The sequence below is a fragment of the Rhinolophus ferrumequinum genome, chromosome 20 (assembly GCF_004115265.2).
Source record: "Rhinolophus ferrumequinum isolate MPI-CBG mRhiFer1 chromosome 20, mRhiFer1_v1.p, whole genome shotgun sequence".
NCBI classification, from domain to species: Eukaryota; Metazoa; Chordata; class Mammalia; order Chiroptera; family Rhinolophidae; genus Rhinolophus; species Rhinolophus ferrumequinum.
Genome location: NC_046303.1, coordinates 46,807,210 through 46,826,707, shown reverse-complemented (window position 1 = coordinate 46,826,707; position 19,498 = coordinate 46,807,210). Strand labels below are relative to the sequence as shown.

Genomic DNA, 19,498 nt, shown 5'->3' with positions numbered 1-19,498 from the left:
TGAGCCCTTCTAATGATAGTTCTGAAGATACTGCATTTCCCCCCTATTTGCTAACATTCTGTGAGCCAGTGATCTCAACAATTTACTTTTCTTAAAACAAGTCAGCTCTTCAGATTGAAAGCATGTGTAAACATTCCTAGATTTTATTTTGAAAGCACTATAGTTGTTACTTAAACCATATGTATCCAGGCACTTTGGAAAAGCTAGTTTTCATTTGTTTCTTAAAGGAGGTAAAACTCCTATTAGGGTGTCTCTTTCCCTTTTCTGCAACAATATCTGGCATTTTATGAGATTGTTATTCACACTTTTTAAAGACTGGCGGATCTCACTGCATTTGTGTACCTAGCAGGGTAAGTTGTTAAAGTAAGCCTACTTTGGCAGTGTTTCATCTCAGAGGCCCCGAAATACAGAAGATCTTTTATTTTAAAACTTCTTTAGGTCATTTTGACTTATTTAAGTGCTGAGATACTTTTTTGTTCCAGAACACATACCAAGAAAAGTGGTTGGCATTTGGTAGGTGTTGGATACATAGTTGTTAATGTACAAAATACTTTCCTGGGAATGAATTGAACAAAGGAGAAAAAGAATACTGCTGCTGACAACACAGTTTACAGTGTGTGTCAGCAAGGAAAACACATGGAGTAAACAAGATTAAAAGGCCCTTAGGCAATCCTAAGGGTGGAAAAGGAATCCTCACAATGTCGCCAGAAGTAAAACAAGTCCATTTTGCACTGTTATCTATTTCTCTGTCTTCTCTTATTTTTCTCTTGTTTTCTTTACATAATGCAGTTCTGTTATAATTAAAACATTGTTGTCCCGTTATTGACTACTTCAGTAAATTTAACTTAGCCCATCTAATAACATTTAGTCTCTTTTGGAGACAGCTCTAAAACTCAGTTGCATGGATACTTTAGATAGTTGGTTGGTAAGCTAAGGTCTGAAGGAAGTTAGACACTTACTTGCCCAGGGACCTGCCTACAACTGGGCTTGCTTATCTTGTGGTTCATTGGTTCTAATGGAACAAAAGAGGGTCCCCACCTCCAGAGGCTTCACCCCGAGCCTGGCTTTGTGGAGACTGACTACCAGTGACTGACGGGCACACTAATGCCGTGATTGCTTCGTTTGTGAGAAGGGTCTTTCTGTAGTATTCTTATTCACTGTGAGATGAAATTTGCTTTCGATCTCCCTGGGGAAATGTGTAAAGTTATGATTTCTTAATACTTTAGAAAGATGTTATTAATATCAAAATATGCCTTTGTAGCTCTAGAACATTCATTTTCAGTTTTCACTCCTACAATGTTAAAATCTTAACGATCTATTAAACGATATTAAGTTACTGTTAAGGAAAGCAGAATTGCACTCAAAATGTTTTTATGACATTAACATTGCATTGTTAATGATTATTACTAATCATTTTTATAGACAGGACTTTTCAAATTGAAGTAGCACTGTGAAGGCACATATATTATGTATGTTACAAATCTGATAAATATTGCAGTAATTCTCAGTTCCTGTGGGTTTACTTAACTTACCACTTTCGCTTTTGCGAGAGGCTTTGCCTAGAGAATGGAGAAGAGATTTGAAGGATGGAAAAGAGAACTGATCTTGATGTAGGATTAGATAAAATACAACTGGCTCTGGTTTGAGCACATTTTATCTTAATTATGAACTTGGTGCTTAGCAGATTGTTTCCAATTTACTTTAAACAAGTTGGTAAAGTCCTATTTTAAATAACTTGGAACTTAATGAATAGCAAAGAAAATGCCAAGTCTGAATTTCCCTTTAAAAATCACTACATGTTTAAAGCATGTGCTAGACAAGCTGGGCTGGGTGCGACCTGACCTGGGAGAGCTGTCCAAGGTCAGCAAAGTGAAAACAGATGGACCTTTACCAAACAATCGCTGTCACTCAAGAGCAAAACCGTAGCCCAACCCTGAGACAGAAGGAGATGTATAGCCTGCCAAATGTGGCAGCTGCCTTTTTCTCACGTAAAGATGGGTCCACGGCCCACACTCTGTCACACACATACACCCAGGAAACAACTAATGAAAACTCCCATGCAGCTTGCATCGACTGACAGTTCTTTCCAGGATCACAAACACTAACAAAAAAGTTAATTTATGTAACTTGGCAGTTATTCTATAACATTTCCTTGCCATTAAACAATTTAAAGGGAAAAAAAATCATGACATGTTTAGCATTTTATTGACCACCAGCCATATTTTTTTATTGTATTTTATAAAACACTCTTATTTGGACCAAATTAAATAACTGTTGCTTACTAATATATATTATTATGTGCTTCATAAAGCAACATTTTGGCAAATATTTCTCTGAATACCAAACAAATTCTAATCTAAACATCATGTTTAATTTAAATTCAAACTTTTTATTATTTAACTTCTTTAACACTAAATTGTATTTACTCTAAATGCTGCCATAGAAACACCCAGAGAACGTCTGTCACCAGTGTACAGGGCTATTCTGTGGAACTTACCAGGATCTATGAATTCAATGCCATTGCTGCTCAGGTTTAATTTCTTTAGCTCATGAACATCTTCAAACTCCTTGGGTCGGAGTTGGTTGATTTTATTGTTTGACAGGTCAAGTTTAACAATATCTGGAGGGATGTTGTTTGGAACTTTCTTCAACTCTGGAAGAATGAACAATATTCAGGTTATGGTGCTGTCCTCTCCCCACCCATTTGGTCTATCACTCTTACACCTGTGTGATTGAAGCGCCAGTTCTTAAAGATAAAGGGGAAAGGGAGAGCCAAAGCCAAAGAACATCGGTATGAACAAGCCTTAGCGTGTGCTAAATTCCGCCAAAGCCTGGCGAACACAGTGCCTCACACTTAGAGGAGCATCTTCTTGCTGAGCTGTTCACAGAAACTCCCTAGAGGCGGCTGCAAGAAATCCAGAGGACCTGAGCAGACAGCACAGCTCCACCGTCAGGGGAGGTCGTGGCTTCACTCCTACCTGTGTTAAGAGCCGCTTGGGAAGCTTAACGAAAAGAAAGCTAAAACAAAATGAAACAAACCAAATCGTTCTGTGGGTGTCCCCTCCCACCCTCTAGGAGTTTGCACTATTAATTATTGCCTCGTTGATGTATCTTCATTTTATCCCTCTCCTCAGGCTCCTTCTGCTAACAAATAAGCTCAGGTCTCTCCACCCGGAAAAACAAACAAAAAGCTCTTGACCTTGGTGACCCTCAAACTATTATCTTATTTCTCCTTTCCTTGGATGTTAAAATTCAAGAAGGAGTTGTCCTGACTTGTTACCTCTGCTTCCTCATCACCCACTTGCTCCCTGAATCCTTGTGATTTAGTTTATACCCCATCACTCCGTGACTTCCTGGGGTACAGCAGTAACCAGATTCCTCGGGAACAGTAATAGTACCGCTTGCTGCTGCCATGATTGCTGCTAATAATAGGAAAAGCCTCTGGAAGAGGAGTCCAGGTTATTTTTCACAGGTTATCAGGAAATCGAGATTCACCTAATTTACCGTATTTCCCCGAAAATAAGACCTAGCCGGACCATCAGCTCTAATAAGTCTTTGGAGTAAAAGTTAATATAAGACCTGGTCTTACTTTAATATAATATTTTTGCCCCAAAAGACGTATTATAGCTGATGGTCTGTCTAGGTCTTATTTTCGGGGAAACAGGGTATCTCTTATTATTTATGTTTGTCCTTAAATATTGCTTTTAAAAATATGAAGTGTGCTAATTTTTATTTTAGCACAATAGTTGCCCTTCCCCTTAATCCTTAGCAAACTATTCTGAAGAGTTTTTATTCCATTTTAACTGGGGCGAGTCAGGCCTGTGAAGAGAAACAAACCTGTTCCCACAAAATAAAACTACAAGAAACAAATAAAATATCCAGATTCACTGACACTTGAGAAATAGCATGATCCAAAGGCTTTCTGAACAAATAGAAATTCTTTGAACTCAGTACAGTAAAATAAGCCTATGAAAGGTGGTATCCATTTATCCACAATGCCCCTTTTGGTACAGAATAGTTGAATTACTGATAATTTCTTCCAAATACCCTCTGTTATCTATGATTTCTTAACCCATAGTATTTTTTTTAAGATTTTATTGGGGAAGGGGAACAGGACTGTATTGGGGAACAGTGTGTACTTCCAGGCCTTTTCTCCAAGTCAAGTAACTGTTGTCCCTTCAATCTTAGTTGTGGAGGGTGCTGTTCAGCTTCAAGTTGTGGTCCTTTCAGTCTTAGTTGTGGAGGGCGCAGCTCAGCTCCAGGTCCAGTTGCCATTGCTAGTTGCAAGGGGCACAATCCACCATCCCTTGCGGGAGTGGAACCGGCAACCTTGTGGTTGAGAGCCCACTGGCCCATGTGGGAATTGAACCGGCAGCCTTCGGAGTTAGGAGCACGGAGCTCCAACCGCCTGAGCCACCGGGCCGGCCCACCCATAGTATATTTACTTTCATAAGGACTCAGGGTTATTTTTTCCCTACAGCTCAGAATCCATGGTCTTTAACGAGATGGTATTGGTAGTTCTTTTTATATCCTTCTTTTATATCCTTTTTTTCTGTTAAATTTGCTTTTTCTTCTTGATGGGATCTTAGTATCTCAGCATCAATGTGCAGGAACTGTTCTAGGTGCTCTAACAAGTATTAAATGACAAAAACCCTATGAGCTGAGTACCATTATTACGCTCATTTTACAGATGAAGAAACTCAGGCACAACCTCCCAACAGCCATACTCCTAGGATTTAATCACAGATGTGCTAGTCCCAGAGTTTAGCTTCTCACCACTGTGCTGTGCTGTGTGTTCATGGTACCTCTCTGTTTCATTTATGCTGTTCCACCTGCTTAGAATCCTCAATCTTGGCACATATCAAATGGGGGTGGAGGAGCAACTGGGGTGAAGTCAATGTGTTGGGATGGCCGTGAGACCTTTTTGGCTCTGTATTTTAAATGACATCTCCCTGCTTCCAAGTGGGTAATAATAATTATAATAATCATAATAGTAATACTACCACCATTCCCTGCTTTTATTCAGTAGTAGTTATCAACAGCAGACATAGTGTACATTTTAGTCATTTTTTTTCATTTTTGCCCCCTCCTCACCATAGAAGCTTCATGAGAGAGGCTTAGAACAATGCCTAAGATATAAATAAATAAGTGGTATGTGGTAGACAGCTTTTAAAATGGCACCCAATGATGCCCTCTACTGATATTCACTCCCTCCTACAAACCCTTTCCTTTTGAGTATGGGCGAAACTTGTGACTTGCTTCTAATAATAGAATGCAGCAAATTGATGGGATGTCACATCCATAATTAGGTTACAAGGAATTGTGACTTTCATCTTGCTAGCAGACTCTCTTTTGCTAGCTTTGTTGGCACAAGCTGCCATGTTGGAGAGGCTCACAGGGCAAGGAATTAAGGGTGGCCTCTGGCCAACAGCCCTGAAGGGATGGAATCCTGCCAACATCCATATGAGCACGGGAGAGAATCCTTTTCCAATTGAACCTTCAGATGAGATCACAGCCCTGAGCCCTGATAAACACCTTGATTGCAGCCTTCTGAGAGATCCTGAAGCAGAGGGCACAGCTAAGCCATGTCTGGTTTCCTGACCCACAAAAACTGTGAGATAAAAAGTGTGCTGTTTTAAGCCATTAAGTTTTGGGGTAGTTTGTTAGGCAGCAATAGATAATCCATGGTAAATAACAGGAGCTCATTAAATGTTTCTTAAGTTTAATGATTCAGGAATATTGAGACCTCTTGTAATAAAAGTGCTTGAAAATTTGGGTGATCTTATTTCTGTCCTCTGATAAGACATTGTTCTGTTTGACTTAGAGTTGTGTCTGACAACATAGTCAAACACAAGGTGAAAGATTTTAAGACTTGAACTCATTACAATGTTGCAACAGTGAGGTAATCGTCCCTTTAGAATCAAGACCCTAATGGGAGAGCTATATTCTCTCTTGGATACTACACGTAAACAAGGAGGTGGAGATTCTAGTGATAAATGAAAACCACAGAGACAATCGAGGACAGACAAAAGAAATACTTTCTTGACGTTTAGCATTTGGATTAATTGTTGACAATGGCTCTGGCATCTTTTTAGAAGGCTTCAAACAGCAGAATACAGGGCCTGGCCCAGTGGCTCAGGGGTTGGAGCTCTGTGCTTCTAATGCCAAAGGCTGCCGGTTCGATTCCCACATGAGCCAGTGGGCTCTCAACCACAACGTTGCCGGTTCGACTCCTGCAAGGGATGGTGGGTTGTGCCCCCTGCAACTAACAATGGCAACTGGACCTGGAGCTGAGCTGCACCCTCCACAACTAAGACTGAAAGGACAACAACTTGACTTGGAAAAAGTCCTGGAAATACACACTGTTCCCCAGTAAAGTCCTGTTCCCCTTCCCCAGTAAAATCTAAAAAAAAAAAGCAGAATACAGTTTTATTTTATTTCAAAAGACCCAGGATCCCACCTCTTCTCACTTCCTCCACTGCTACCACATTGCTCCAAGCCACTGTCACCACTTGGGATTATCCCAATAGTGTCCTAAACCTATGTGATCCTGTTAAAACCTAAGTCAGATCATGTCATTTTCCCAGATGACTTCCCATCCACCAGATGGCAGAATCCTTCAATCACTTTCCATTTCACTATGAATAAAAGCTCAAGTCCTCACCAAGGCCCTGTAAAGCCATAACGGGCTTACTTAGGTCTTCCGTGTCACCACAGTCAGCAGCTCCTAGATTCTGGAAAGCAGCCTGTTTATCAGGACTCGCTTACTGAACCCACATCTGCTGGGCTGGATATGAGGGTGGATGACAGATACCTCCCAAGCAACCACTGCAGGACAAGCCAGAGTGGGTTAACCACAAATAAATGGGTAGAAAAATCTGTGTATGAGAACACCCTGAAACTCAGCTTACGCAAAGTGGCAGACCCATGGATGCTGGGAAAGGAACATGAATTGCAGAACGAATGTTGGCGTTGTGAGCAGCAGCTGTGGGTTAAAATAGGATCCACAAGGATCCTAAAATAGTATCCAACAATACCAGGAAATGCAAACCGAAGCCTTTACTAGTGTGGCTTAGAAAAACACGCAAAAATCTGATTTCTTGTATTGATGAGTAAAAGCAGTTCTTTAATTCTTTTACCTTACACTTGAATGAGAATTGCAAATATTAAGGTAAAGTATGCTTATTTTTGATAAAGATTATATAAATACAAATTTCCCCAGGTCAGAAGTCAAATTTGGTTAATGTTCCCTTTCTAGATCAGGCACCACTTGATTTGCTGCTACCCAAAATTCTTGGTAAACCCTCAACAAATACCATATTTACTTGGTTATCACCCCTGACAAGCCTTCCCCTCTCCCAAGCAAACCTTGCTGATTTTGCAGAGGAAATCACGAAATTTTCTCCATGTAATTTCACCTTGTAGTAGGCTCTCTTGGTTGTCAGCAATGTCACATCTACTCTGAAGGCTTGGGAGCAGTAGGTGAAGAGACATAAATTGGGTGTTTATTGCAAATAAAAAATTCTTAATTACTGTTCAAACCAGTGGTGAAATTAACTTCAGAGGCAGCTGGGAGCAATTTATGGTCATCATTCTTCCCAGACTTAATCTTAGAGGTAAAATGAATCCTTAAAAATGGTAAATTATTCTGGTAAATGTGAAGTTAAAAAGCAGTTTTGAATCTCCTATGTTCATGTATTTTTGGCAATCCGTTTACCTCAATATGGCATAAACATGCCTTTCAACTAATCTCTCATTTATTCCCTTTGAAAGACAGTTTGGTTGGCAAAGGGCCTGTCTCCCAGTGAATAAAGCTATTATTTTTCTTGCTGTCAGATGTTCAAGGCAAAAATAGTGATCTTTGAGGTCTATGTGGTCACATTGGCACATGTTAGGTACCCTACGCACACCATCTGACTCATCACCCGTCAACTGGGAAAGGCACAGCTCCTGAGTTAGGGCAATCTGCATTTGGGTTCTTTGTGTGTGATCGTGTGCATGGTGTGCTGTACAGAGCCCAAGAGGAGGGTTCAACACTGGGAGGAAGCACCTAGAAAGTTTTATAAATTCTTCTTGGTTAATAGATGTACCCAGAATCTTGAAGGAAGAGATGACATTGCATGCTGGTCAATAGCTTGAGAAAAATCGCTTCTCGGCCTTTTGGCTAAGATCAAGTGTAATGGCTTGAGACTGCTTGGTGACTGCTGTGTGACCTTAGAAGGGCAGCTTAACTTCTCTACACCTCAGTTTCCTCATTTACACAATGAGGATAATAATAGTACTTCTTTTGAGGTTGTGAGGAGTAAATGAAATCATGCAGGAATCTGGGCACGCCGAGCATTTAGATGACAGCTCCAGTTCCACTCCTAATGGCATGTTTCAGGCTTCTGTAAAGCCTATGGTACGTAGTGTCTAACATGTAGAGCACAATCAAAATGTGTTACTACATTCCGGCAGGGAGCTAGAGATGAACATTTCAGAACATTTATTCTTAGCGTTGGACATTTAGTATCCATTTATAGAATGGGCTAAGGAAAATTACAGTGGATTATACTCACATTGTCATATTTGAATTCTAGACATGATTTTTAACTTCCATGTATTTTTATTTTAAAAGGTTGCTTAAATTAGTGCTTTGCAAGAGCAAAGAAAGCAGCTCAATTATTATCATCAATCTGAAGCACATGGCTCCATGCCAGGCAGCTTCAAAGGGAATTTACTAGATAAGACCTTTGCCTTTAAGCTTAAAGGAGTCGACAATATTCCCAAAAATGAAAATAAATAATAGAATCAGTAGATTTATATCAACTATAGTGAAAGCGATTTATATTGATTATATTAAAAGACAAAAATACACTGCCTTTTATCTAAATTTTATCTACATTTTTTAATCTAGAAAATATAGCCTCTGTTTATGTAGTCAACAATGTGTGGAACAACGTGAGTTGTCTTTTAGCGTATGGCCCTATATTATATATATTAACTGTGTATGTCATGAAACTTTATGTTGTTTTCCAGTAAATAATAGGTGTATTTTTAAAGCAGGGGGAATAAATTTATGAGGCATATCTGGAAGGTTGTGTTTAGACAACAACAAGTTGAGGAAAGAAAGCAATAAAAAGTATATTTGTATTTTTATAGGTTGACTTTTGCCAAGAGAAAAAGAGACAAAAATATCATGAGGAAAAAAAGACAAAGATAGAAATAGGCTCATGAGGGAAGGAATGGCCCAAGAGTATAAAAGCAGTAAAAGAGAAATTTCCTAACACCTTATCTCTTCCTACATGACAGTGTAGTCTGGCTGTGCAAGTCTTTAACTTTGTGTCGATGGCACTTTTTTCTGAGATAATTAATGCATTTAGCTGTACCTCCTTTCTCTTTATCAAATAGGCACCAAGTGCACATTAACTTTAGCTTGAGGGTAGAACCTCAGCAATATCAAGTAATTTTTCTAACCCAAGCCTAGGATTAGTAGCTTTGCATTAGGTTTTAAAATATATAATTCAAGATTTTAAGCATCACCAAGGAAATCCTAGTCAAACATGCTCTCCGGCATGAAGCACTAAGTCCTCACCATAACAGTGTCAGGGAAATCCCCCGTCAGGCTACAGAGGAACTACATTTACTGACTTTTCTCAGATTCTTTCATGCTCCCAATATTGAGGCAGCTGCCTGTTTGAAGATGATGAGATTAATTCTGGAAGACAGCAGCAGGCTCAGGTAGACCGAGGTCCCTGACCAGGTGGACCCAGGCTTAGCTTTGCTATTTACCTGTGGGACCATGGCCCAGGGACTGAGCCTCCTTGAAGCTCATTTTCCTCAACTATAAATGGCAACACTTCCACCTTCCTGGGAATTGTGCATCTCCCAGGTTACAAGGCTCTAATTGCTCTACTATGGTTTCAAATTATATACCATTTGCAGGGTGTCATAGTATGCAAACCTTTCCATGCCACCACAGCTGTGGTGTGATCTAACCATGTACCACTTTCCAGAGTCAGACAGAGGGAGCAAGTTCTGAGCATGACTTTGCTGAGAAATGAACATACTTACTCCTGGCTCAGGTTGCCTGCTTCTTCAACATCTTCAAATCCCTGCCTATGGCTTCCTTGAGAGGAGCCAGAGTATGTTCCTCTTTCTGTTCTTAAAGAAACAAAACAAAGCAAAAGCTCCCCAAATAAGTGGAAGGAATGACACATTGCTCTATAAGACCCTAACTCAATGACATCTGTCTTTAGTTTAATATTACAAGTAAGTTATTAATCCATGCCAGAAATGAAAGAGACACTGTCATATGGCTGTTATCTCAGGGTAGATTAGCAGTTCCCAGACCACCCTTTGGGACCGTCTCCACGAACATGTCAAGAGTATTAGTAAAATCTCCCTCTGTTTTCTTATTTCATGAATATATCCTGCAGGTGCAAATTCCTGCACATCACTAGCCCAAGGCTGTGTGGAATATATTAGGTTGGTGCAAAAGTAATTGTGGTTTTTACGATTTTTAACCTTTTAAACTGCAATTACTTTTGTACCAACCTAATAACACCCAGTAATGATTTTAAGGAAGTAGGCAATATTCTGGAAAGGTTTCCTTTGTTTCATAGTCTTAGATTAAATACTTCGAACTTTGGTGGAGTATTTTTTCCCAATATGTTTATGCTTTAAGTAAATTAAGATACAGGATGTTAGCAAGCATGTATTAAAACCTCGAGACTGAATAATAAGAACGACGATACACCATCACTACAGCCCACCTGGCCTCTGACAGTGCCCTCGTCTGTCCTGTCCTGCACATGACTTCCCCTCAGGTTATCATTGCCCGCAGATGCACAGATGGACTCGGTGTAAAGCAGGTTATATAGACAGCATTTGCTCTTTTTTCCACACCCATTGGTTCACCTACATAAATTAAATTACATTAGATTGAAGATAAAAGGAATTCCTGATAGCCACAGCTTGCACTGAGCAATTAAGAGTAGGATCCAAATGGCTGTCCCTCCTACCCTCCTCCAGTGTTCCCTAAGTCACCAACCATCTTCAGTGTAGACTCCAGAAAAGCTTCAAGTAAATTCCATTGTGATTGGAGAAAGATTTCTGGTGGAAGTCACACCAGAAATTCCAAGGCATAGTGGGGCGCAGGGAGGTTATAAGACTCAAAGAGCATTTTAAATTATTCATGAAAATGAAAAAGAAACTTACAAACCTTTTCTTTTGCAGTCCAGTGTTTGTATGGGAAACACGTAAATGTGGCAAAGAGAAGAGTCCGCTTCAGGCTTGATGACTGGGGGTCTCCCTGACAGTTGGGGTTTGGGCTCCAACTGTTTCTTTTCTTCTTCATTACATAACTCTTCGGATCTTATCTGCCGCAGTTTTTTATTTTTTAGTTCTCGTGGGCTTTCACACTTGGCGTAGTTCCCCAAATTTCGGTTCTTTGGAATCTGCAACATTGAAATAAGCGTTTCCATGTCACAGGTGCAGTGCCAGGGGTTGTCATACAGGCGCAGGTAGCTCAGGAGAGGTGTATAAATGAACACCTCCTCGGTCAAGGCTTTGATCTGGTTGTGCTGCAGTAAGAGAGTGGTAAGCTTATTTAAACCAAAGAAAGCTTCACTCTCAATTTTGGAGATCTCATTCTGTTGCAGATCCAAGCTTTTCAGCTTTTTGAACTTGGAAAACACGTTGTTCTTCAACACGCGGATCTTGTTTCTTGCTAACAGCATGTGCAGCAAATCCTGAGGCCAGTCAGGGAGCACATAAACTAGTTTTCTTTCTTGGCAATCTAAGTACTTTTCGTGGAGATACGTGTACACTTCGCAGGGGAGGCCTGGTGCGTAGCGTTTGACGGGGTGGGCACTTCTGCGGCCGGCACCCACCCGGCCAGGACGCGCTCGGTTTCTCACACCCCCGGGGCTTGCCCTGCGGAGCTCGGCGGCTTTACAGATAAAGAGCAGGATGATGATAGTAACCACGCGCATCCTGACATCCAGCTGGCCCAGTTACTCAGTGTGACCGATGGAGCGATGGACCTGTTCCTTTGAAATCCAAGTCTGGGTAATCTTAACTAATGCAGATCAGGAGCAATGAGATCCAGATGCGGTATGGTGGAGTCCCTAGGTTGCAGGAGAAAAAAATTGTGTCGTTAAGGACCATTGCCAGCACTGTTATTGACAGATAATGGCAGCTTTTTCTTTTCTTTTAAGCCAAGGTATTCCAGTTAATGAAGGCACATACAGAATACTGGTGTATGAGGCTCTACACCATCCTCCTTGCCTTGTTTAGTGGCTAAATGTTTGGGCCCTGAGTTTGAACCAAGGCTCTCCTACTTGCTGAACTGTGGGACCTCAGGCTAATTATTGAACCTCACCTTCTGCATCTGTAAAATGGGGCTGAGGATGCCTCAGTATTGTTGAGAGGATGAAATGGGCCCATGCCTCCGAGACACTTCTCAGTGCCTGGTCCAAGGCAAGTAGTCCACAGTGGCAGGGCTTAGCATTATGAAAACTGAAATGTGTGGTTTATCATCACATTGGATTCAAGAAATGAAAGGATCTTCCTTATAGCCTTTAGGTGTGCAAATAAGAGTAGGACCCCAATGGCAGAGTTCCTGAGCTTATTTTTTTCTTTCCTGTCTCCCAATCACCAGTCATGTTGAATGTGGGCTCCAGAAATGCTTACGTTACTGCAACTGTCCTTGTTATCTCCTGCACAGCTTGGCTCCAAGGTCCCCTCAGTGAAGCCTTCTCTGACTGTTCTATTTGAAGACACACCCCTTCCCATTCCCTGGCGGCTCTCCACCGTCTTTCTTGTTTTATTTTTCTCCAGAGCATTTATCACCAGCTGTCAAAGTAGATCGTTAACTTCTTTTGCTTATTTTCAGTTTCCCCCAGCTAGGATGTAAACTCCACAAGGGTTGAGATTTTTGTCTATTTTGTACACTGCTGTATTTCTGGCACCTGTAGGGTTTCTAGCACATAGCAGGTTCTTGATAAATACTTGTGGAATGCATGCATTACTCTCAAGTAACTAGTCTATAAAAATATTAATCTCATAAACTTAGTTATTATATTTTTGAAGAAATGTATTTTTTCCTTGACAAATATTATTGATGACTTCCAAGATCTGCACATTTTAAAGAATTTTTTTCATTTTTTAATCCTGAAAGTGGTTTTGGTTTGCATTTGTTACTTAGGACATAGTCCATTGGATTTATAATTAATAACATTTCTATTGTTATTACTGTGGGGCTATGTGGTGATGAATGGGAGATGTGTTTTTCTTTTCATCGTAGTAGCCAGCAGTGTGAATGCCAGATCACTCCCTAGCCTGGAGCGTTCCTGCTTGATGGGGTCTCCTCCACCTAGAATGCTTCCCTCTTCTTTGCCTCCAGCATTCCTCCTATCCTCTGTTTAGTGTCCCCTCTCCTAACTGCTTCTCTTCTGTCTCAGATCTGGGGCTTTACTCTCTGTCAGTCTAGACCCAGAGTGCTGACTGTGTATCACTTTGCCGTCTAGCTCTTTGCGTACATGTCTTCCTTGCAAGATTGTAAGCTGTACAGCTGCCTCTGCTCCCAGAGCTATCCAGGCACGTGGCCTTTCTGACCCTCCTCTCCTCTATCTGCAATTCATTAAAATTGCATGTAAATCTAACCTAAAAAAATCAGAAATATTTTGTTAAATATTATGCTGGCTGAATTATTTATGATATACATGCTAAAGTATTTGGGGAAGTATGCAGATGTCTGCAACTTACTTTAAAGTGCATAAAATAAGATGGATCGAGGGATAGAGAGATGCATGTACAAGTGGATATTTGATAAAGCAAACACAGTAAAATATGAAGTGTGGAATCTAGGTGGTAGGTATATTCATTGTGCAGTCCTTTAATTCTCTCATCTTTTTTGTACGTTTGAAAATTTTCATAATAAAATGCTAAAAGGAAACAGAAAAAAAAATGAACAAAAAGTCATGCCACAGCAAAGCAGGTTGGTTTTCTTCAAGTGCTTTGAAACTAAAAGCTCTAACATATACTTTTTCCCAAAGTAGTATTTTTCTATTTTCCTCTTCCTTCTGTAATCCTCAAACAATAATAAACATGTGTGTACATTTTAACTTTAAAGCCAAAAGAAATCACTTTTCTGGGAAAAGAAACCATATACTTAGAATAAGTTACTTGCCAAGGTTTTTGTTTGTTTTCTAATGAATACATCACATTGTATGTAGGATGGAAAAACTTTAAGTTTAAACATGTGTAGTATGTTGTATAGTGATGTGTCACTCGTTTGATTTAGGTCTCTGTAAAAATTTGCAAGAGCTGAATGTCTCTGACTGTCCAACATTCACAGTGAGTATAAGAAGCTTATTTTACTGTTGTTTACATAGATTTGAACTTGCTGTGTTGGAGTGTTAATACACAGAGGTTTTGCCAAAATATATGCCTGTGTGCTCATTTAAGATTAAATATGGAAAAAAGTGAACTATATTAAACATTGGCAAGAAATTTTATCCCATTTGTATAACGCTATTATTAATCCTGTTGGAGTCTCTGGAAAGTGAAAACTATTCAAAAATTACACAAACATGAACTGTATTTATATTTAAGGCCACGTGTGTATAAGACAGAAAAACTGGGCCTCAGCAAAAACAATAGGCTCATTTTCGTGGTCTTCACGGTGGCCGTGCCAAAGAAGATGGAAATGCACATGTGATCCTAGCCAACTCCTTCCTGGTCCCTGTCTCCAGGCTTTCTTCTACCCCCACTGTGTCTCCCACCCTGTGAGCACATTAATACTCTTTCTAAAAGGCACATCTGACCATTTCACTCCCACCTTCCAACATTTACACACAGTCATCATATACACGAGTGGATCAAGTCAAAGCTCTTGAACGTTACTGTACCTTGGAGACCCTCTGTGGTCTTGCACCGGCCTCCCTTTCTAGCCTCATCTTGCTCCAAATCCTGCAAACACATTAAGTTTCAGCAACCAGCAGCTGCTCTGCCTTTGTTGTTGCATTTGCCCAGCTGCCCCTTGCTGTTTCACCTCCGTGCACAGAGGCTATGCTCTTCGTTGGGAATACTCTTCCCCTGAGACCTCAGGTGCTCTTCCCTCTTTGGCAGATTTTAAGGCTGACTTTAGGCACCACTTGCTTTACCAAGACATATTGACTCCCAGGCTGGTTTGCTGTTGCTCCTCTGGGTTCCTGTCACCAGTAGCCCTCATTACGTGGTTCCGCCTCCTCCACTAGCCTAGGAGGCCCAAAGTGCAGGCGATGTGTCTCAATGTGGGGGTAGGCATAGCACACAGCACAGACTTTGCATAGTAAGTACTCTGTAATGTTTGTTTGTTTAATTAATGAAACTATACGGAGATATCTAGTAGGTAATGGACTGGCTAGAACTTGAGATTCCATCTTGGGCCGACATCTACATGTAAGTCATAATTAACATTCCAAAAGTAAGTAAGATCAACCTAAAGAGAGAGAGAAGGTGTAAGAAGAGTAGAGGACCCAGGATTGAACCTCGGGGAACGCTGACTTCCAGGAGCAGGAAGAGGAGAAGAAACAGCAAAGGCTCTTAAGGAGGAACAGTAAGAGAAGGAGGTTGAAGAGAGAGAGAAAGAGAGAGAGAGAGAGAGAGAGAGAGGTATCACAAAAGGCCAGAGAGTGAAGAGTTTCAGAAGGAAGTGACCAAAGCGAGCAGCTAAGAAAAGGACTGAGCAGTGCCACCTGGATTTGAGAATCAGAAGGGGACTGCTGGCTTTTGCCAAAACAATTTCAGTGGGATCTTGGGGCAAAAATGTAATTGCAGTGAATTGCAAATTGGACGTGAGGTGAGAAAATGAGGCCTTAGGTATAAGCGTATCTTTCCGGAAAAGTGACTAAGAGAGTAGCAGAAAGAAAATAGAGGCAGGGAAACCTGTTGTAGGTTTACAGAGGCTGGTGAAGACCCACTTGAGCAGCTCATGGAGCAAGTCCCTGAGGAGACAGGAGGCAGTGGAAAGAAGGGCCCGACTGTGTCATGCTGTCATTAAGCACCCGCTCTGGTAGGACGGCCACACCCCTCGGCCAAGGTGAAAAGATTTCATGAATTGGCTGCTCCTTGCTGCATCATCATTTCAGTTATTTCTTTCAAATTTCTGTGTATTTCATTCTTTTTGTGGACATTTATTGTACCTCTTATGTTAATGATGTATTTATCTTTATATATAAAGATATATAGGGAATTTATTATGTTATAAAATATAGGCATTGTAGGGATTTAAAAATGAATCCATTTCCGTTCTTGCCCCCAGAGAGCTTCAGTTCTGCACTTGAATAAAAGATCATATTCTGTAAAGTTGGCTTTCTAATACAATGCCATCTGCATTAAATTTGTGAACATCAAAATCTGTTCTAATTAAGGAGCGTAATAATATACAGGGCTGATAATTTTATCCAGCTACATTTTACTATTGTTTTTCCCTTTGAGACGTAGACTGGGAGACAAGTTTACGTTTAAGGAGTTGATAACATTCACTCAAAAGCTTTGACTTCTAAGGAGCTCACCTTATGAATGTATTACGTTGAGAAAGACTTGAGTGCATTGTGGACAAATTCAAAACCATTCTGCAATGTTGATACTCAAATGTTTACACATTTATGTGCTCTAACATTTGGGGATTGAACCTTGAGTTATTTTAAACTCCGAGAATAAGATTCGTTTGAATTTTCTCCAGGCAGGGAAATGCAGAGAATGGTTTGCTTCCCCATGTCAAAGGGAAATCAGATTCCTCTTCGGTACCTAAAGCATACTCCACCTTCCTCCTCCTGGCCCCCAGTTTTTTACCTTCTCTGTGGCTCCCTCTCTGAGGGTGTAGAAACCAGCTTTCTATTGTCTTCTTGTCCACCTCATTTGCATCTTGCCAGAGTCTTCCAAGAAATACACCATCACTTTGATATTTGATGGGCACAATGAATATTTTTGAAGATAGATTTTTGTTGGTATTAAACTACAAACCACACATTATGGTTGTTTTCTCCATTCCTGCTGTGAAAATTATACTGTATGCTTTTTATCTATCCATGTAAATCCAAATGCTCCATTTTGGTGGTGGAACATCTAGAAAAATTGTGGGCAGTGTGAATGCAGTGGCAAGAGCACAGTGTTTACTGCAAGCCTTGCACTCGTACCCGTGCAGCTTCAGCACACAGAACCTTTCCTACAGCAGAATCACAGTTTTACAACTGAAGAAGGAAACTTGGGGTCTTTTTCAGTTGTGGTTTCCTGCCCCTATAAATCAACCAGGTCCTATCCCATGTGAAAAAAGCTCAACCTGTAGGATTTTGTTATTTTAATATTCATAACTTCAAGAAATAGCAGGAATAGACTGTTAAACATTGATGATCCTGCTGAAAATAAACCCTTGCCATCCTCGTGGTGTTCAGGGTGGCCAAACTGACCACGCAGAATTCTCCCCCAAACCACATCTCTTAGCCAAGTGACAACTTGCCTCTTTCTGCAACGGCCTATTCTTTCCAGGACCGAGGTACCACAAATATTTAAAACTAGCTGACCTCTTCAGTTTTCTGGGGGAGACTCATCAACCATCGTTATATAAATAAAAACCTGCTACTGCTCATTCTAGAGCAGTTTGTAAGTATTAGGTTGGTGCAAAAGTAATTGCGGTTTTTGCAATTTTTTTTTTTCTTTTTAACCTTTTAAACCACAATTACCTTTGCACCAACCTAATAGTTACCCATCTGAGAAGCAGCGCCACTGGAATCAAATCTTGCCATTCATCTGGTCTTGTCAATGTTAATTTAGGGCTCATGCTTTAAGTCACTGTTTTTTGTCTCAGGTAACAGTCACAGTACTCTTTTGGTACCTCAGTTTCAGCTCTCTGGTGAAGGGTTGTTTGACTCTTTGAGTTTCTCCCCTCCTCACCCGCCCCCCCCCACCCCCCCACACACATACAGACCTTCCAACACTGAATTTTGTGTCCAACATGTATATCACCAGTATTTTACTTCAGGTCATCTCAAACTTGCCATAAATTTGGTGGAAATCTGTTTAGCTGTTTTAGTAGATTCAGTAACAGAAGCACAGAAACTTAATTACACACACACTCACATACACATACATCTCTATATAAATATAGAAGCATAAATATGGACTCACTTTTAATGAACTCCAGTTGAGAGCATTTACTATTCCTGTCTCTCATAATAATTTCAGTAAGTTTAAAAAGTGATCCATTCTTAATCACTTTCATGTATCTGAAAAGTCAGGAATGTTTGACACTCTGAAACTTGAGCTCAAATTTCCTGTCACAGAATTGAACTTGCAAGGATTCAAATTTTAATACAGTGTCATTGTGATGAAATGGGACTTTATTTCCAAAAAGGGGGAATGTGAGGGAGTAAGGGAGCTTTAAGCAAAACCATCACCTTCTATTTAATTTGATTTACAACTAATATCAAAGAACACGAAGAGACAAGTTTTGCATATACTTTTTTGGAGCAGGGAGAGAGATGATAGAAAGGGAATGGGGAATAGGAAAAGCCTGTTGAACTTTGATGAGATTCTTCCCTCTGTTTTTATGCAGGATGACTCAATGAGATACATCTCTGAAGGTTGTCCCGGAGTCCTGTATCTCAATCTCTCCAACACAACTATCACCAATAGGACTATGCGGCTCCTACCAAGGTAATGCTTGTTTATTTGTATTGCACTGAAAATAGCTGTGTTTCCCTAGGCTCTGGCATGCTCCAGCATTCCCCACAGCCAGTGCTCTTTTTACCAACACCCTGTCACTGTGGCACCGCATTTTGGTAACAGGACGCTGCGGGCCTTCTGCCTTGGCCCGCATTTGTGTGTCACTCTTGTAGCAATGTGCCCAGTAATAGCTTGAGTTAGGCTTTGCCGTCTCTTCCTGGTCCCCCTTCCTGAGCACTGACAACTGGCCCCTAAATTCCAGTCCAGTGTCTAGGACTTCTTGCCAACAGAACACCAATGTCCTACCTCCTTAGACTTTGAGCATTGCGTCCCAGATTTCCTGTTGCCAGGTTAACGATTCCCTGGTCTGGTTACCTATGGAACCCCCACCATCTGCAGGAATCCTGATACAGGTAGTTTTTCGATCTATGGACCTTTGGCAACCCTGGACACAAATGTTGCTTATCCTAAACCAGCACTTCTTTGGAGGACAAGGGACAGAAGAACACAGCACATCACCATGAGTTGATAGAATACTCAAATTTATCACAAATTTATGTCATTCAATTATTCTTTATTTACACCAAGGAAGACTAACCAGGAAGAGTATATGATCATACTCAGAGAGAGATTCAAAGCATTTTTCAAACTATTGTGGAAGAGTAAACCATTTTAGAGAATATAACTTTTTGAAATTCTTTGAAAAATAACAGTGAGGCATTTGGAGAAACTTAAACAGAGAAAATTCTAGGTGGTAATTTTCCTTATCTACCGTCTCTAACCATGTTCTGGAAATGTGCAAGCATAA

At 40.5% G+C, this 19,498-nt stretch overlaps 2 protein-coding genes across 2 annotated transcripts in view; one reads left to right on the top strand and one right to left on the bottom strand.

The window, feature by feature from the left end:
• FBXL13 (F-box and leucine rich repeat protein 13) overlaps positions 1 to 19,498 on the top strand; it is a 221,294-nt gene that overhangs the window by 110,509 nt on the left and 91,287 nt on the right. The window contains exons 10-11 of the mRNA XM_033088878.1: positions 14,288 to 14,340; positions 18,581 to 18,681. Coding sequence (XP_032944769.1) covers positions 14,288 to 14,340; positions 18,581 to 18,681 — 154 coding nt within the window. The remainder of the gene's footprint in view (positions 1 to 14,287; positions 14,341 to 18,580; positions 18,682 to 19,498) is intronic.
• Positions 1 to 19,498, bottom strand: part of LRRC17 (leucine rich repeat containing 17) — a 32,129-nt gene that overhangs the window by 2,611 nt on the left and 10,020 nt on the right. The window contains exons 2-3 of the mRNA XM_033088870.1: positions 11,204 to 12,110; positions 2,498 to 2,653 (exon numbers count right to left, since the gene is read on the bottom strand). Of these exons, the coding sequence (XP_032944761.1) occupies positions 2,498 to 2,653; positions 11,204 to 11,975 (928 nt within the window). The 5' untranslated portion in view covers positions 11,976 to 12,110. The remainder of the gene's footprint in view (positions 1 to 2,497; positions 2,654 to 11,203; positions 12,111 to 19,498) is intronic.